Below are 17,992 nucleotides of genomic sequence, written 5' to 3'. Positions count from 1 at the left end.
AGGTGAGCTTCCTTGTTCTGTTTTTAAATTATATACCGTTTGCCTTTTAGAACGTACATTGAAATGCTGCAAAATGTCAGATATACTCCAGGCATCCCTGGTATGCAGACTATGGGTGAGGGGAGATGTTCTTGAAGATGGAAGTCCTTGATTTCCCTTCTACATGTATTTTTTTTAACAGCATGTCCCCTCTTCCACTTCCACAACTGCACATTCAATAAGCTGGCTCTAGTCCCAGCCCATGACAGCTCTTTTTGGGTGATTTAATATCTGACCTACTTTGCCCTGACATTTCTCCTCCAGGCTCCTTGACTAGGCATTAATAGATTGATTCAACTCTTTCCAAGCCTGGGCATGGTGGGTTTTTTTTCTTTTTAAAGATCTACTATACTAACAAATGAGAAATGAGCGACACCACTTTTGAGGTTTCTGCCCTGATCAAAACCTTTCACGGGACTGGCTGTGTGTTGTAGGTGTGCTAATGACAATTATTTCCTTCTCCCATTCTGGGTAACAGTGACGGATATGATCCTTTAGCTACACTAGGGGGTTCTGTACTCCCTTTCAGGTTAGGGGTTTTCTCATTTTAATTGGATGGCTTCACGACAGGGCTGGCTAGTGCTGACAAATTTAAATTCAAATGAGCTAACTTCTTTGGAATGAAAAAGGATTGGCCATTTTAAATTCCCAGTATGGCTGGAGGGCACATCAGGAGAACAGGTCTCCAGATGTGGGGCAAACATTCTCTTATGCAGAGATATTGCTTTAGATAGAAAATAGGAAGCACAGAGGCCTTGATTTCATCAGCTGAAATCTCTGATCGGCAATTATCTTCTTGTCTCAAATGTTTGTACAGTCCTGATCAATGGAGACTGGTGCCAGTTGGGAGGGATGCCACATTACTCCTCTGCAAAATAAATAAAAAGCAAATCACAAAATGTCTCATGCTGTGCTCTGAGCTCCTACCCTATTGCAGACTTCTCTAACCTTCATGAACACTAAGGAAAGGAAAGGTCCCCTGTGCAAGCACCAGTCGTTTCCGACTCAGGGTTGCTTTCACGTTTTCACATTGCTTTCACAATGTTTTCATGTTTTCACTGGGGAAGGCAATGGCAAACCACCCTGTAAAAAGTCTGCCATAAAAACGTTGTGAAAGAACACTAAACCGTTACACCAACTGAGTGAGCCACGTAACACAGGCAAGCAGGAAAAGCAACCAGCTCTACAGAACAAAATATATTTGCAGCAGCAAATATATTTGCAGCATTTCAAGCACAAAACAGTTGCCCCTTCTATAGAAAAGCAACCTAGCCTAGACCACATCCACACATCAAGCTAGGCTTGCCAACTTCCAGGTGGGGGCTGGACATTTCCCACTATTACAACTGATCTCCAGACAACACAAATCAGTCTCCCTGGAGAAAATGGCTGCTTTGGAGGGTGGATTCTATGGCACTGAACCCAGCTGAGGTCCTTCCCCTCTTCAAACCCTGCCCTCCCCAGTCTACACTCCAAAATTTCCAGGTTTTTTCTTATACACACACACACATATGTGTGTGTGTATGTGTATATATATGTGTGTGTGTGTGTGTGTGCACACACACACACAGGCCTTGGATTCAGGGGGAGCTCACAGGAGCACAGCTCCTGTACCTTTCTCACTCACACACACACACACACACACACACACACATATATATATATATATTCTGCCCTGAGGGGCTTAAAGGGAGAAGAAGAGGAGGAGGAGGAGGAGGAGATTGGATTTATATCCTGCTCTTTATTACTCAAAGGAGTCTCAGAGCAGCTTACAGTCGCCTTTCCCTTCTCATCCCCTAAACAGATACCTGTGAGATGGGTGAAGCTGAGAGAGCCTTAACAGAAACTGGCCTGGGTGACACAGGCTAGCCTTATCTTGTCAGATCTCTGAGGCTAAATGGGGTTAGCCTTGGTAGGTATTTGGATGGGAGACCACTAGGGAAGTCCAGGGTTGCTATGCAAAGGCAGACAGTGACAAACCACCTCTGAACACCTCTTGCCTGGAAAACCCTAAGGAATTGCCATAAATTGCCTAAGACTTGATGGCACTTTCCACCACCACATCTATCAGGTGACATTCTTGACTTCCATGCCATGAAAATCTTCAGTTGCTCATTTCTAAACATTAAAGATACAGGATATTTTTCTCCAGGCCTTTGTGATGCAGCCCTGCATACCCCTGTGAGATTTACAACATTTAAAAAGCATTTCTGTGCATCTGCAGAACTCTTATTAGCTGAGGCTAGAAATGAGAGGCCCCATCCATGTACTGTAAGGCCCCCTATGTACCCCTGCAAAGGGCACACTGGGAAAAAGATGCCCCTCATACTCTTTCACCCCCAATTATTTCACAGTACAAGTGCCAGCCTTGTTTGACTCAGGAGTGGGCCAGAGTGAAGTCTGGAAGTGTACAGTATAAACTAAGATGGAGTAGAACCAAACAAAATGGTTCCTAATCCTTTCACTTTAATTAATGGGCCATCCTCACAACTGGGTATTTTTTCCCTTCATCAATCAAGGATCATTAGTGAATTGTTAAGTTCTCACATTCCTAGCTACATCCCTACAGAAACATTAACAGTTCCTGTTTACACTCAAAACCCATCTCCTGGTGCTATTCTTTGAGCAAACATTACACTTTTGTGTCTAGTACCTGGGCATTCATCAAACTATTGTATAAACCACTTAAGACACCCAGCCATATCTCCAGGACACATTTTCCTCTTTTTAAGGAGACACTCTGGACATGCTCAATATGTCTTGTCTTGCTAGAGATTTACACCCCCAAACTCTTCTTGAGCCACATCCACTGCTCCATGGATTCCTGGGACCCTGTCTGGACAGGTAGTTATGAATCTTTCCCCTCTCATCAACTTCACCGCCCATCTGCTAAACTACTATTTTCTGGAGTTCTTATATGTATGTTAGTTTAAATTCGACTTGTGCGTGTGTGTGTTAAATATTTTTCTTTCAATAAAAATGCCTTTCTTATTTATAAATTGGCTTGGTCATTTCAAAACATATTTATCTGAACTATACTGGTATACACTTGGTGTGACTTGCTTCTAAACAGCTCTACGTAGGTCTGCGTCTGCTAATTGCCCCATAAAAAGAGGAGACCCTCAGCATTTCTGGTAACACTACCATGTTCTCACTCCTTGCTATTGTCTTCTCACTTCATGACAAGGAACGACAGTACAGAAGACATCTCCATTCTGGACATATGCCTCATCTTTTAAGATGACTCCACAAATGCTTTTGCAGCCTGTGGTTACGTTCCATGGCACAAAGAGCATCTTATGCTTGTTTTCCTTCTCACATTCTATTGAATTTGTACTCTTTTTTTCCACAACAACATGAGTACCTCTTAGGCACATTTTTTGTTCATTGTCACGCCAAGTGTAAGAACTCATTATGGGTAGTTTTTATACATCTTTTATAACACAAAACCACAAAGAAGTCAATTAAAATTCACTAACGGCACAGTGTTTATGTACTCATTAAGTAGTCATTAGACAGCCAAGAGACATATATCCTTCTTTCTGAAGCTTCCTCCCCACCCCCACACACACACATAATAAAGGAGCTTTCATGCAAGTTGGAAAATGTGATTTGCATTTTAATTCCCAAGTTTGACAGAGAGACTCACTGAGTTTCAGAGCCCCATGGTGTTGAGAGCTTCCTAGAAGCTAATAAGAGTCTTCTGCTCCCTATTAATTAACTTCTAGGGAATCACCTTTTCCTCCACTGTGACCACAGAGCTCATTCACAAACTCTTCACTATGTCTCAGTAGACAGAATGGACAGTTTTGTCTCCCTGACTGGAATATGTACTTGGCTGGAATCTAACTGGAAAGTTCCTCTTTATACCACTAAGCAGCTCTGAGGATCAAACAAGATGAAATTTGTACAGGTAACATACAGAATGCCTGTATTTTTTGTCTCAAAGGAATAATCAGTGGTTCTGGAAAGCCTTACTTCAGGGAAACCATTCAAGAGAGAATGTCTAAGGTCCCTCTGCTTCACACCATAGCCTCAGACTGATCTGGTCACCTACATGGTTTCTGTTTGCAAAAAAATAAATAAATATCTCTTTGTGGGATCTTAACATAGGACTGGCTAAATACTTTGACTGTACATGCTGAAAAGCATGCATCTGAAAAGGACAAATGGTAACATCGAGTATAAGAATTGTAATTAATGTGGAATCTAATATAAGAACACTGTAAGTGCCCTGCTGGATGAGACCAGTGATCCTTCTCTTTCAGCATCCTGTTGCTCTGGAAGGCCAACAAACAGGGTATAGAGGCCAAGACCTTCCCCTGATATTGCCTCCAGGCACTGGTGTTCAGAGGCTTATATTGATTTTTGTCTATAAAGAGCTTTGCCAACTAGTCAAAATGAAGCTACCAAGCACTTATCTTCCTTCCTCCAGCAACGGGACAGAACACCCATAATAATTCAGAACAGTTCAAACATGACATAGCAGAGTCACAACAGAGGCAAATAAGTAAACTATCACTGTCATGGAGCAGAATCTAGAATGAGCTGTGCCTGAGTTTGATGATCTTCAGCAAGAGTTTCCCCCCACTGGCATTTAAGTTATAGCCTCTTCCACTTCATTGCTACCAGCTCCCCATCAAACCAATGAGTTCAATGAGTTTTCACAGGTAGATGAATCAATGAAGACAAACACCGGAGTTGTTTGCAAGTTCCAGTGATTGGCCATGAGGAAGGGCCCTGGCTCAGAGCTAGAAAAATTAGTCTGCATGCAGAAGGTTCAGTCCTCAGCATCTCCAGTTAAAAGGACAAGGCAGAAGATGATGTGAAAGTAAGTCTGGGAACCTGGAGAGCTGTTGCAAGCCAGAAGAGACCATACTTACCTTGACATGCATATTCTCTATGGTTGCTCTTATCTGGTGGAATGGCTTACCTAATCAATCCAAGAAAGCTCCCACACTCCTATCATTCCACAGAAAATCAAACCATTCAGGAGAGCATCTTAATAAGGTTAATGTGGTTGAATTTAAGATAGCCTTCACTGAGTCTATTACTGTGCTTTTTAATATTGTCCTCCAGTTTTATAGTCCAGCCTGTTCATTATATGTGGCAACATTTCACTCCATTTCACTCCATTGTTCTCCAGTCTTGTAATGCTGCTTATTATCTGTACTTTTGGGTCTATGTATGGCAAGACCTTTACTGCATTACTCTAAATTGTCATCTGCCTTGAGACTCAGTAAGAGAGGTCAACTACAAACAGAATCAATACAGCTTCATGTATTCAGTATGTGTTTTGTCAGGACCACCAGCTATGCCATCAGGAAACTTCCTCAGAACCATCAAGGAGTCCAATCAGATCCATCAATCTCTGAGAGCTGACTGTTCTAATTGGACCCTGCAGATATTATGGGACCCCCAATGGCTTAAACTCTGTCTGATAGTATCTGTCCATGTCAAAGAACTGTGTGAAACTTCTCCATCTACACATGACCTTCCTTCAGCCCCAAGTTGAAAGTATGACTTGCTAGATATGTAGAGTCATACAATTTGAGACACATGCCCATTGTTGCCTTGGAGCAGGGGTGGCCAAACTTGCTTAAAGTAAGAGCCACATAGAATAAGTGTCAGATGTTTGAAAGCTGAAAGATATGAACGTCAGATGTTTGGGAAGGAAGGAAGATGAGGGAAGGGAGGGAGGAGGGGGAGGTGGAAAGAAAGCAATTTTAACTTCAAATGCCTTCTCCAAACTGTCGCTTGGCTTGATGAATTGATTTAAAGAGAGAAATGCCTTCTCCAAACCAGCTGATGAGGCGGTGGGGGCTTTGAGAACCACTCAGTGGCTGTGATCACACACACTAAATAATGCACTTTCAAACCAGTTCCAATGTGCTCTCCAACTGTATTTTGCCAGTTCAGACAGTAAAATCCAGTTGGAAAGTGCACTGAAAGTGGATCAAAAGTGCATTATTTAGTGTGTGTGATTGCAGCCAGTATGTATGAAAGAGCCACATGTGGCTCCAGAGCTGCAGTTTGGACACCCCAGCCCTGGAGGCTAAGTTGAAACAAGGAATCTGTAGCATGAATATTGAAAATCCTCAGGAGAACAAACTGAATGGATTGTTGCCTGAGTTTGATTATGGTCTTTTATTTTCCCTCCACTGGCATTTTAGTTGTAGTCTCTGCCATTTTATTGCTACTAGCTCCTCATAAAGCCAAGAGGTTCAATGGGTTCTCTAGCACCTACACAAAGATCATTTCCACCAGTTTATGGAGGGACAGTGTGTGGTAGACAGTACACCAACAGAGCTCTAACCTGCCTTGCAAGGGCTATGAACCAGATACTGGCACATCAAGTTAGAGAGCTGTTGTGTAGGATACCTGGACAAAGTCATGGAAGTGTGATTAGCTGTGGTGCCCTTCTTCTCACTGCCTTCCTCCTGCCTACCTCATTGCTTATTCCTGCATAAAGAAACCCGCTGGATTTAACTGGAATAAATTCAACTCAACTCCCACATTCATCCCAGGATTCAGTAATGCATAGGGAGGGAGAATGGATGGATGGATGGGTGGGTGGGTGGTACATTTCCATTCACTGATCTGGCATTCAGGAGCAGCACTTTAAAAACAGAATGTTACTATAGTGGGGCAACCAGGGTACTCCTGGATGGCAAAGAGGCTAAAAAGGAGGAAAGCTCTAACTTTCCAGAGAGCCAGTTTGGTGTAGTGGTTAAGTGTGCGGACTCTCATCTGGGAGAACCAGGTTTGATTCCCCACTCCTCCACTTGCACCTGTTGGAATGGCCTTGGGTTAGCCAAAGGAGTTGTCCTTGAAAGGGCAGCTTCTGAGAGAGCCCTCTCAGCCCCACCCACTCACAGGGTGTCTGTTGTGGGGGGAGAAGATATGGGAGATTGTAAGCTGCTCTGAGTCTCTGATTCAGAGAGAAGGGTGGGGTATAAATCTGCAATTCTTCTTCTTCTTTTCCAATCTTGTTGCTGTGGCCATGTCATTTTGTGATTGTTATTTTATCCCTTTAGAAGTTACCCCTGCCCCCATTCCACACCCTTTCCTTACAAAGTGTAAACTTGTTTCTCCTGTTGATTTCCAGTAGACTTTGGCCATTGTGGGTAAACTTCATTAGTGGCACGTAATTCCTGGGAGGGGGCTTAATTACAGGAGAGGAGAGAACCGAGGGAGGATCAAACAGATTGCTGCAGAAGAAGAGTGTAGGCGATTGATCTTACAGTAGAAGCTCACAAATAAAGTTCTCACCTGTGGAAAAAAAACAGTAGCAAGCACCACCCAGTTTCTAAGCAGGATGGAAAAGCAATAACTCTGAGTAGATAAAGACTGCCTCCAGGCATAAGAGGAAAATAACCAATAACGCTAAAAGAGTAAGCACCTTGATTGTCCCTTATTTTTCCTTTTAGGGAGTCTTTGTCCAGAGAGAACAAATTTTAATTCAGGTTCTTGCTGACTGGGACTTATGACAACTCACAATCTAGCAGCTCTGATGATGATCTACTTTAAAAGCTCATCTTCAGAGGAAGAAACAGAAGCAATAAATACCAGGAGAGCCAAGCAAAGAGAGCCTGGGGCTTTCTGTTGAAATTAAATCCCCCATAGAATTGAAGTAATTGAATTCTAGTGGAAAATTCCATTGTCAAGATACTCCACCTTGATGTCATATTTGGTCTCAATCATTGAGGCTTTAAAAAAAAAAAAAAAACAGGCCCTTTCCTGTGCTTTTTCATAGCAGCTTATCACAGACATTTAACAGGTATGAGTTTTCTCTTCGTTTCCTTTCCTTAGGGGGAAAATAACTTCACCAACTACATTTTTATGCATCAGGCTACCATGGACGGTATAGAATAATAGAATTGGAAGGGGCCTCCAGGGCCATCTAGTTCAACCCCAGAGTCAGTTAAAAAGATGTATTCTAAACCAGAGATACTCAATCTTCTTGAGTCTGTGGACTGTTTTGGAATTTAAGAAAAAATATTGGATGCCACCACAAAATGGCTGCCATAGGGCAATTACAAAATGTTTGGAAATTTCAAGCCAAGAACCTTCCTAGGATGGGGGCAGCTAATTTCAAATGGATGCTCCCTTCAGATTCAAAAGTGGATGCATTCTGGGGTCCGCTGAAGTATCTCTTATTCCAATGATGCGGAAGACAGCCAGGACTGACTTTTCCCTTTAGGGAATAGTTTTGGGGGCAAAAAAGCAAATGGACACTAGGAAACGCATTGGTTGGTACCTTAGTGCCATAGGTACCCTACCACATTGAAGATTACAGCTCTAGATGCTCAGTACCCAAATGGACTAGTTTGTTAAAAATGTTTCCCTCAAATCTTTTCTACATTCACTCAAATATGTTTTGTGCTCTTAATGAGCAGGTGTACTGTCATCAAGAAAAGCAAAAACTCTGAGTAGATAAAGACTGCCTCCAGGCCTAAGAGGAAAATAACCAATAACGCTAAAAGAGTGAGCACCTTGAAAATTTCTACTCCAGAATATCAATTGCCTTTCAAAAAATGATGGTAAACAAGAACTACCTGACTGGGACAGAAAGCCCTACAAATGCCTTTAGCATCTGTTATGCCTCCTTTCCCAGTATTCATTACACAGTCTTAGAACAGGTATCTCTGCTGAATAACATTTGATTTCAGTCTAAACAGTAGTAACAACACTTGTTCCCTAGGAGACACAGTGCAGTGAAGTGGTTAGACTGCTGGACAAGATTGAGGTTCACATCCCAAAGGCCAGGGGCTTTTTTTGTAGAAAAAGCCCAGCGGGAACTAATTTGCATATTAAGCCACATCACCATAGTTTCACACAGGGCTTTTTTTGCAGAAAAAGCCCAGCAGAAACTCATTTGCATACTAGGCCACACCTGATGCCAAGCCAGCTGGAACTGCATTCCTGTGCGTTCCTGCTCAAAAAAAGCCCTGCCCAGGGCACTTTCACACAAGCTAAATAATGCTGTTTCATTCCACTTCAGCAACTGTTTGCAAGTGGATTTTTCCATTTCATACAGTAAAAACCAGTTGCAAAATGCATCGAAAGTGGATTGGAAGTGCATTATTTAGTGTGTGTAAGTGCTCCAAGCTGCTGAGAAGCTTGGTGGATACTTCTGGGGTATTCACTCTCTGTTAGTCTAACCCACATCAGATATGTGTGGATTTTTAAAAGGCAGAGCCATGTATGAGTTCTTTGGAGGAACAAGAAGGTTCTAGAAAGACAGGGCATGTTTCCATTGGGTTAAAAAGCTGTAAAATGTTACAGGGGTAATGCATCACTGATTTAGGTTTCCCAGCACTGGCTGAGATCAGGCTGCTTTTTTCTTGCTGTGAAAAATAGTGTCCTATCAAAAGAAATATGGCTGTGACCTTTTATTGCCTTGCATTCTTGTCCCAGTGGGCCAAATGAAGCTGCAGGCTAGGACTCCTGAGAGAAGTGCCTTAAAAATATGACTCAGTTCTTTCATGTATCTCATCATGAATCAAAAACTGATGGATCTCAACAATTTATTTTGATAATGTTAGGACAGTAAAATTCCATATTGAACTGTTGGTGGGAAACAAGCAAGGGGATGCATCTAAAATACATGGCTCTGCTCCGCTTACATACCCTTTCTTTCTGTGTATAGTGGGTGTGAATATATGAAGAACTATTACTCTGTAAAAGTTTCATTAGTTCACAAAAATGAGAGTTTTTCAGTTGTACTGCAAATCAATGATGAAAATCAATGTTGCTAGTAAATGTAGCTATTGAGACTGATGTCCCTAATATTTTTAATGAAATACTGTTGCATCTAATGCCACTGCTATGGTATTAAAGGTTATAGGAAAAAACTCACCTCTGGGTGAAGAAAAATAGCTTTGTCTGACTCATTCTCTCCATTATAGGATTAAATTAGGGCCCTCTCAAATAGTAGTTTTCTTGAGGCTTAGAAATTTCAAGACCTTTTGGACACGCATACTCCAAGACATTCTTTCTGTTGCCATTTAAAAATTACATGCCAACTGGAGTAGTCCTGCAACTAAGCATAATGAGACAGTGCGTTTCCACTAGTAACTTTTGGTAGTTCTAAAAGACATTGACTAATATTTTTGCCAGTTATGTGGATTTTCTCTCAGGCACCAGATTGTCTGGGGCCATAAACGTATGCAAAATACAGTAGGTTGGATCCAATGGTAGTGTGTGTGTAATCAGATTGATAGATGATAGATGGATGGATAGATGATAGATAGATAGCTAGACAGACAGACAGACAATTTTCAGACTGTAAAAGTTAGATACTGAACTTCTAAGAAGTCATTTCTTTAGTGTCTTACAGTCAAAGTCCAATGGGCTGGGAACTCTGTGATATGAAGCAATATATCAAAAGCATATAGATGAATCTTAGAACCCACCAACTTATTCAGCAGATGTGGCTGTATCTGTTGGTCTCCAAGCGCAGGGGAAAGAATGCTGACTGTGAAGCTAAAATAAAACTAGCTAAAATTGCATAAAGGGAACATGGGACATTTTATTTTTTAATTTTTGTTTAATAGATACTGGTGAAAGGGGGCAATGTATAGTATGGGGAAAATGTTAAAAGGCAAAGATTTCCAGGATGAACATGGTCATGCATCTCAGATATAAACAGATATATGCATATTTATATGTAAGCTTCTGAAAGAGAAATATAGGCTGCAACTGAGTGCATTTTGAAAACATTTTCGACTCCTTGAGAAAGTTCCCCCTTTTGGAATTCTTGCAAAGAGAAGCTTTCCTGCCTCCCTCCCCTCCCTCTGTGCAGCATTCCAGCAATAGCACCAAGGCGAACCTCTTTACAGTGAGTTACATTAGCACAAGTTTCGGTATGAAAAACAGCTTGTCTTCTTCACAGTAAGTTAGGTTTGTGTTGTGACATGACATAGCCAATCAGATTTGGCTACGTGATGACATCGCTTGGACAAAATAACAACTTCAAAGGGAGGAAGGGAAATGTCTTTGCTGTAATAGAAAGAAGGGCTTTGTTTTTTTTAAATGTACAATAGCTGCAGTCGATTAGGGGCTATCCATTGGAGAAGTTGGCACAAAGGGAGCTTCGGAGGGTCTTTCAAATGTCTTTTGGGCCAACCTAGAGCCAGTTTTCATGCTGAAAATGTTACCAGAAGACTGTTTGGCTGTGCCCTACCCAGTGTTTATTAAAACAATTTAAAAAACAACTTAATCAATGGGCTATCTCTACTCCATCTTTGCATATTGAGAGTAGATCAAAGTACATTTAAGGTTTTCCTCCTTAACTTCTGCTTTCCTTTCACTCAGTATATCAGGGGTTGCCAACGGTAGCTCCCCAGATGTTTTTTTGCCTACAACTCCCATCAGTCCCAGCCATTGGCCATGCTGGCTGGGGCTGCTGGGAGTTGTAGGCAAAAAAAAATCTGGAGAGCTACCGTTGGCCACCTCTGCAGTATATCATGCTTGTCCTTGCACATTGGAAAAAACATGATGAAAAACATGATGAACTGAATATCACAGTTTCTGGATATTCAAGCATGCATATGTATTGCAACATATAAGCATAATCCTGCAGTTTTCAAGGAAGTGATGACTGAGTTCCAAGTACTAATACTGCTTCTGTAATAATCAACAGATAAGCTCTTCAATAGAAGACTTCATTTGGAGATGAAAAGAGTGTTCATTATCTCACATAATCAGAGAACAAAATGGCAGCGCTTCTTCCCATCAGTATTTCCATTCTACTCATCCCTCTCTTATAGCGACGGGTTCCATCTTAATAGCGTTCACTGGCTTCACATAATCTCAGCAGGTTTGTTCTGAGGTCTGTTTCCCTCTCCAGCATCTTCTGAAGGGCACAGCTGGTCTTCAAAATAGAGGAGCTGATCCACTTCAAAACAATCACTTGCCCGGCGCACCACTTTTTCCAGATAGTCTTTGATTTCATCCTCACTTGTGTTCTGCTGTTTAGCTTGTTTGAGGAACTTGTACACTTTTTCAAAGATTTCTGCTCCCAGTTTCTGAATGGCTGACCTGTCATCAGGAGAGAAATGCAGACAAGCTAGCTAGATTACAAATAAGTTATATAAGCCTATCGTTTGCTATAATTGGATAGATATCTGGCAATGTTCTATAGCACTTGAACAAAACGGTTCTTTTTGATATTATGGGAACAATAATGAGACACACATAAAAATATTTGAAGAGAGACCTGACATCTAATTCAGTATGATACTTCATCATAAACCCAGCTCGTGCATGAATATTTACCTACTCCGTTTTATTTTAAAAAACACATTAAACAATTTCCCTGACATACACAAAAGGAAGGAAAAGAAAGGTCCCCTGTGCAAGCACCAGTCGTTTCTGACTCTGGGGTGACGTTGCTTTTGCAACGTTTTCATGGCAGACTTTTTACGGGGTGGTTTGCCATTGCCTTCCCCAGTCATAAACACTTTCCCCCCAGCAAGCTGGGTACTCATTTTACCGACCTTGGAAGGATGGAAGGCTGAGTCAACCTGAGCTGGCTACCTGAAAACCCAGCTTCCACCAGGGATCGAACTCAGGTCGTGAGCAGAGCTTAGGACTGCAGTACTGCAGCTTTAACACTGCACCACGGGGCTCCTGACGTACACAAAAAGGTGGTCATAAATCAGCTTTTGAATGTTTATCGAATGAGAGAAGATTGTAGTTCATGGAAGAATAAGAGAAAACACATTTGCCTTCCAATAACAGACCTTTCAGACTTCATTAATGAAAAAATATATTTATGAAAAATATATTTCAAGGCCTCCAAATGTTGGTTTGCATGAAAGGTTTGAGCTAAGAAACAGCTACGTTTGATCATTTATCCCATTCTTTCCCCAAGAACCTCAGGGAGGCTGGTATTCTTTCCTTTCAGCCTTGTAATCATACTATGAGGAAGGATAGGCCAAAGGAAAGCCACTGGCCAAGACCACGTAGTGAGATTCATGGTTGTGTGTACATTTTAACCCAAATCTACACAGCCCCCCTCCCCCAACCAGCATTTTGTTAACTACATACTGGCTCTCAACAACTCAAATATGCATTATCTCAGGAATCCTTACAAGAGCACTATAAAATGTTGTTCTTCCCTTCTTTCAGGGAAAGGGCTCAGGCTATGAGAACAGCAGTTTGCTCATAGCTATGCCATGAGGGGAGATGTAAACTGGGACCTCTTGTATTAGCCACACTTACTCTACCTCAGAAAACACAGCCATTCCTGACATGAGACCAGAATCTTCAGCTTGGATCCTCAGCTAAACTAGAATCCTATCAAAAAATATTATGAACTGCATTGCAATATCCAAGGGCAGGGCTTTTTTTTCCTGGGGGAATGTGGCAGAATGGAGTTCTGGAACCTCTTTGTGGAAACAAAATTCTCAATAAATGTGTAAAAGTTCTTGAGGGGCCCCTGTGTGTTTCTCCTTCATTTCCCTCTTGAGAGTTCTGGCACCTCTTTTTCCAGAAAAAAAAAAACTCTGACCAAGGGTGACCTCTAGTCAAAGATCCTGGAAGAGCTGAGCCAGTTCCATGCTTTTAGGGTCCTTTCACACATTACAGGATAGGTGGCAAGATTGGCAAACATACTGAACATATCTGTCACTGCATTTTGATAATTCAAGATACTTTTGTAGAACCCAAATCAACAAGGGGCCTGACTAGGGGCTGTATTTAACCCCATATTTTTATCCTAACTTTTGGCAAACAATGTTGAAATGGTGATGAGCAGCCAGGGAAACAGTCTTACAAACAGTCTTGAGGGAGCTGATGTGCCCTCCCACTCTCCAGTGTCCTGAAATGTGGATGCTACAGGGTCATAGCCAGTACAAGCAATTTGCTTTTAATTTTTAAAAATACACTTTCCAGGAAGAGCACTTTTCTGCTCTACTGCTTGAATGCTTTCAAAACCCTTTAAAAGAAAAATAGATGGAGAATGTAAGGAGGGAACCCCTCCTCAGCAGACACACTTGGCCATTTCTGAACCTCTTACTCTGTGTTTTTGCCTTTTTTTCCCACTTGAAGCATAAGCTTTCCTCCCACAACCACCTTTCCTGAAAATTACCCTTTTAAAAGTGTGTTTTAATTTGCTAGTGAGAATAAAGAGATTCTCTGTGGCTGCTGAGTCAATTAAGTATCACAGTGGAGAAACAATACAAAAGCACCAGAATAATAGCATGAGGGTGAAAATGTGCTTATGCATTTGACAGGCAAAAATGATGACTCTTTGGTGCCATCGGAGAGAGCATTAAGCAGCATATTGAAACAAGCCGAATGACTCCACAGTTGCAAAAATACTCTGCTCACAGCGTCTAAACAAAGTCTAACCAAGCATTAAACAGAAATACAACCACATCTATTTGTTTTTGGTGCCTATGCAATGCTATAATAAACTATAGGATCCCACAATTAAGGCCTTTTTACCTATTTGGTGTTGAGCACAACACATTCTGGATTGTTACCAATTCAGCATGCACAGTCTGGAAATTTTAACTATGTGCCATCTCCCATTATGCAGGTGAGCATTATAGCGCTATTTTGGAAATTAGTCAATATTTTCAGTATTCAAATATTCAGCACTCAAATATTGCAAATGCAAGTGAGGCCATCCCATCCTGTTGGCAAATGGGAAGTCCCAAGAATGTTTACAATATGTATGAGTTAGGAACATTATGTACAGCTCAGAGTAACAAGGAATGCAGAGCAGAAAAGGGATTGTTTAGAAACTGAAAAGACAAAAATGCTTTCTCCTACAAAGTCAAGGTCATTTGTTCCCTGTTTCTTTTTGAAGAGCTCAAGATTATGATTTGCTTGTTCTGTGGAGATTGTAGCCACAGGTAGTTTTATAGCAAAGGCAGAGAGTTACAGCCTCTGAATTTGGAGGTTCCTCTTAGTCAACATGACTAGTAGCAATTTATAGACATCCCCTCATCATATGTATGCCCTCAAAGTCCAATATTGAAAATATTAAATATTTTTATTGCAAAATATTCAAATAGCATCCCAGCTCTTACTGTACTACTTGGAACATTATGCAAAGCCAGCACTGAAATACTCTTTTTTTAAAAAAATATTGTGAACAATGTCTTGCCCATATTCAGACAATATGGCAAGCCTCCTTACCACACACTCCATTTTCAGGGCTGCCATATCTCCTGCTATAATGGTAGACCTTTGGCTGACAGCTCTCTTCCCTGCTGCCACTCCAAAGGTGACAACATTGCACTAGTGCAACACTCTAGGGCCGATTTCGCACTCACCTTACTTCGCCCTCATGTCCATCTCCGCGCAGCATCCTCCCGATTTCCCATTATTGTGTCGGGGCTGCAGCAAACATTGCTTTTATAATGCTTTTATTGTTCTATTTATTCTGGTTTTATTTATTTGTAAACTATAATCTTATTAACTGCCCTGAGCCCAGCTATTGAGAAGGGTGGTCAAGAAGCAAAATAAATAGAGTCAAAGTAATAAATAAAAGCTCCCTCCATCCACTTTCTCTATCTCATGCATGACTTTATAAACCTCTACCACGTCTCCCCTTGCCTTTCTTTTTCTAGACTGTGCAAGGTCCAAGACCCTTCAATCTTTCCTCATAGGAAAGGTGTAGGGTTGCCAGGTCCAATTCAAGAAATAGCTGGAGTGGAGCCAGGAGCAAGGGGGTGGAGCCAGGAGCAAGGCTGTGAGTAGTGCAATCGAACTCATTCTGCATTTTCTTTGCAACTTTGCAAGCCCAGAAGAGCTTCCTGCTAAAGCAGACAAAGACAAGAAAAAGAACAGGAGGAGAAGGAGGAGGAGACTGGATTTACTGGAGGACTGGAGGAGACCTTGGACCCATGCCAGTCCGGCTTTCGCCCGGGCCATGGGACGGAAACAGTCTTGGTCGCCCTCATAGATGACCTCCGGCGGCAACTGGATCGGGGCGGCTCGGCGGTATTGCTGCTGCTCGACCTGTCGGCGGCGTTCGACATGGTCGACCACCGGCTGCTGACCCGCCGCCTCGCCGACGCAGGAATTCGGGGGCTAGCCTTACAATGGCTCTCCTCCTTCCTTGAAAATCGGGGACAAAGGGTGGCAATTGGGGGGAAGCTGTCTCAGAGACACCCGCTTCATTGTGGGGTGCCTCAGGGGGCAGTTCTCTCCCCGACATTGTTTAACATCTTTATGCGCCCCCTTGCCCAGCTTGCCCGGAGGTATGGGCTTGGTTGTCATCAGTACGCTGATGATACCCAGCTCTATCTATTGATGGAAGGCCGGACTGGTGATGTCCCTACAAATTTGGACCGGGCGTTACAGGCCGTGGCTGACTGGCTCAGGCTGAGCGGGCTGAAGTTGAATCCAACGAAGACTGAGGTCCTTTGCGTGGGTCGGGACGGACCGGGGGGGGAGATTACTCTGCCAGCTTTTGACGGTGCGCCACTGACACCAGTGCGCAGGGTCAAGAGCCTGGGGGTGCTACTGGAATCCTCGCTATCAATGGAGGCCCAGATAGCTACCACCGCAAGATCCGCCTTCTTCTATCTCAAGAGGGCGAGGCAGTTGGCTCCCTTCCTGGAACGCGACGACCTAGCAACTGTGATCCACGCAACGGTCACCTCAAGACTAGACTACTGCAATGCCCTCTACATGGGGCTGCCCTTGTGCCGAACGCGAAGACTTCAGGTAGTGCAGAACGCAGCGGCCAGGCTGTTGATGGGACTACCTAGGTGGGAACATGTGCGGCCGGTGCTGCGGGATCTGCATTGGCTACCGGTCGTCTACCGCGTTCGGTATAAGGTGCTGGTTATTACCTTTAAAGCCCTATATGGCCGAGGACCTGCCTACCTCAGGGACCGCCTCTCCCCATATATCCCCAGGAGAGCGTTAAGATCTAGCTCCCAAAACCTCCTACAAATCCCTGGGCCAAGAGAGGCTAGAATGAAGATAACTCGGGAGCAAGCCTTCTCATTAGTGGCCCCGCGCTGGTGGAATCAACTCCCAGAGGGGGTGCGAGCCCTGTGGGACCTGAACCAGTTCCGCAGGGCTTGCAAAACCTCTCTTTTCCAACTCGCATTTGAATTAGGACCAGACTAACTTGATAAAATCATTCTAACTCTAGCCATCTTATGTTGTAACTGAAGCTGATAATATGTAATTGTGACACCAGAAATTATAGCACCTATTTTTATGTATTTTAATCTATATATGTAATTGTATTGTATTCATAATGTTTATCTGCTTTTAATTGAATCATGACGTAGTCATGTCTGTGAGCCGCCCTGAGCCCGCCTTTTGGTGGGGGAGGGCGGGATATAAAAATAAAATTTATTTATTTATTTATTTATTATTTATACCCCACTCTTCACTCAGAGCGGCTTACAACAGACGCCCTGTGAGGTAGGTGAGGTTGAGAGAGCTCTGACAGAAACTGCTATTGAGCAGAACAGCTCTGAGAGAGTTATGACTGTCCAAAGATCATTCCAACAGGTGCATGTGAAGGAGAGGGGAATCAAACCCAGTTCTCCCAGATAAGAGTTGGTGAACTTAACCACTACACCAAGCTAGCACTTAACCACTACACCAAAAAAGGCAGAAGGAAACTTCAGCAGCCCTGGAGCTTCAAAGGGTGAAGACAGGAGGTGGGAGAAAAGAACCCCAGGCCTGATTAATGTCCTGGGCCGGCTGGTTGTGTCCCATGGGCCACAAGTTTGACACCTCATGACGCTTTCTCAAAGAACCCTGAAAGGTTGGTAAAGCAGGACTTCCCTTTACAGAAGCCATGCTGATTTTTCCTCAGAAGATTTTGTTCCTCAAATTGCTTAATAATTCCCTCTTTAATAACAGCGTCTACTAATTTACCTGGAATGGATGTCAGGCTAACTGGCCATTTGGACCCCTTTTCAGACACTGGAGTGACACTGGCTACTTTCCAGTCATCCGGCAC

At 42.7% G+C, this 17,992-nt stretch overlaps 1 protein-coding gene across 1 annotated transcript in view; it reads right to left on the bottom strand.

Annotated features, from left to right (window-relative positions):
* Nucleotides 1-11,563: 11,563 nt before the first annotated feature.
* Nucleotides 11,564-17,992, bottom strand: part of NEK11 (NIMA related kinase 11) — a 146,642-nt gene continuing 140,213 nt past the window's right edge. The window contains exon 16 of the mRNA XM_060248876.1: nt 11,564-12,084. Coding sequence (XP_060104859.1) covers nt 11,847-12,084 — 238 coding nt within the window. The 3' untranslated portion in view covers nt 11,564-11,846. The remainder of the gene's footprint in view (nt 12,085-17,992) is intronic.

The sequence above is a fragment of the Heteronotia binoei genome, chromosome 10 (genome assembly GCF_032191835.1).
Source record: "Heteronotia binoei isolate CCM8104 ecotype False Entrance Well chromosome 10, APGP_CSIRO_Hbin_v1, whole genome shotgun sequence".
NCBI classification, from domain to species: domain Eukaryota; kingdom Metazoa; phylum Chordata; class Lepidosauria; order Squamata; family Gekkonidae; genus Heteronotia; species Heteronotia binoei.
This window is presented reverse-complemented; position numbering and strand designations above follow the sequence as displayed.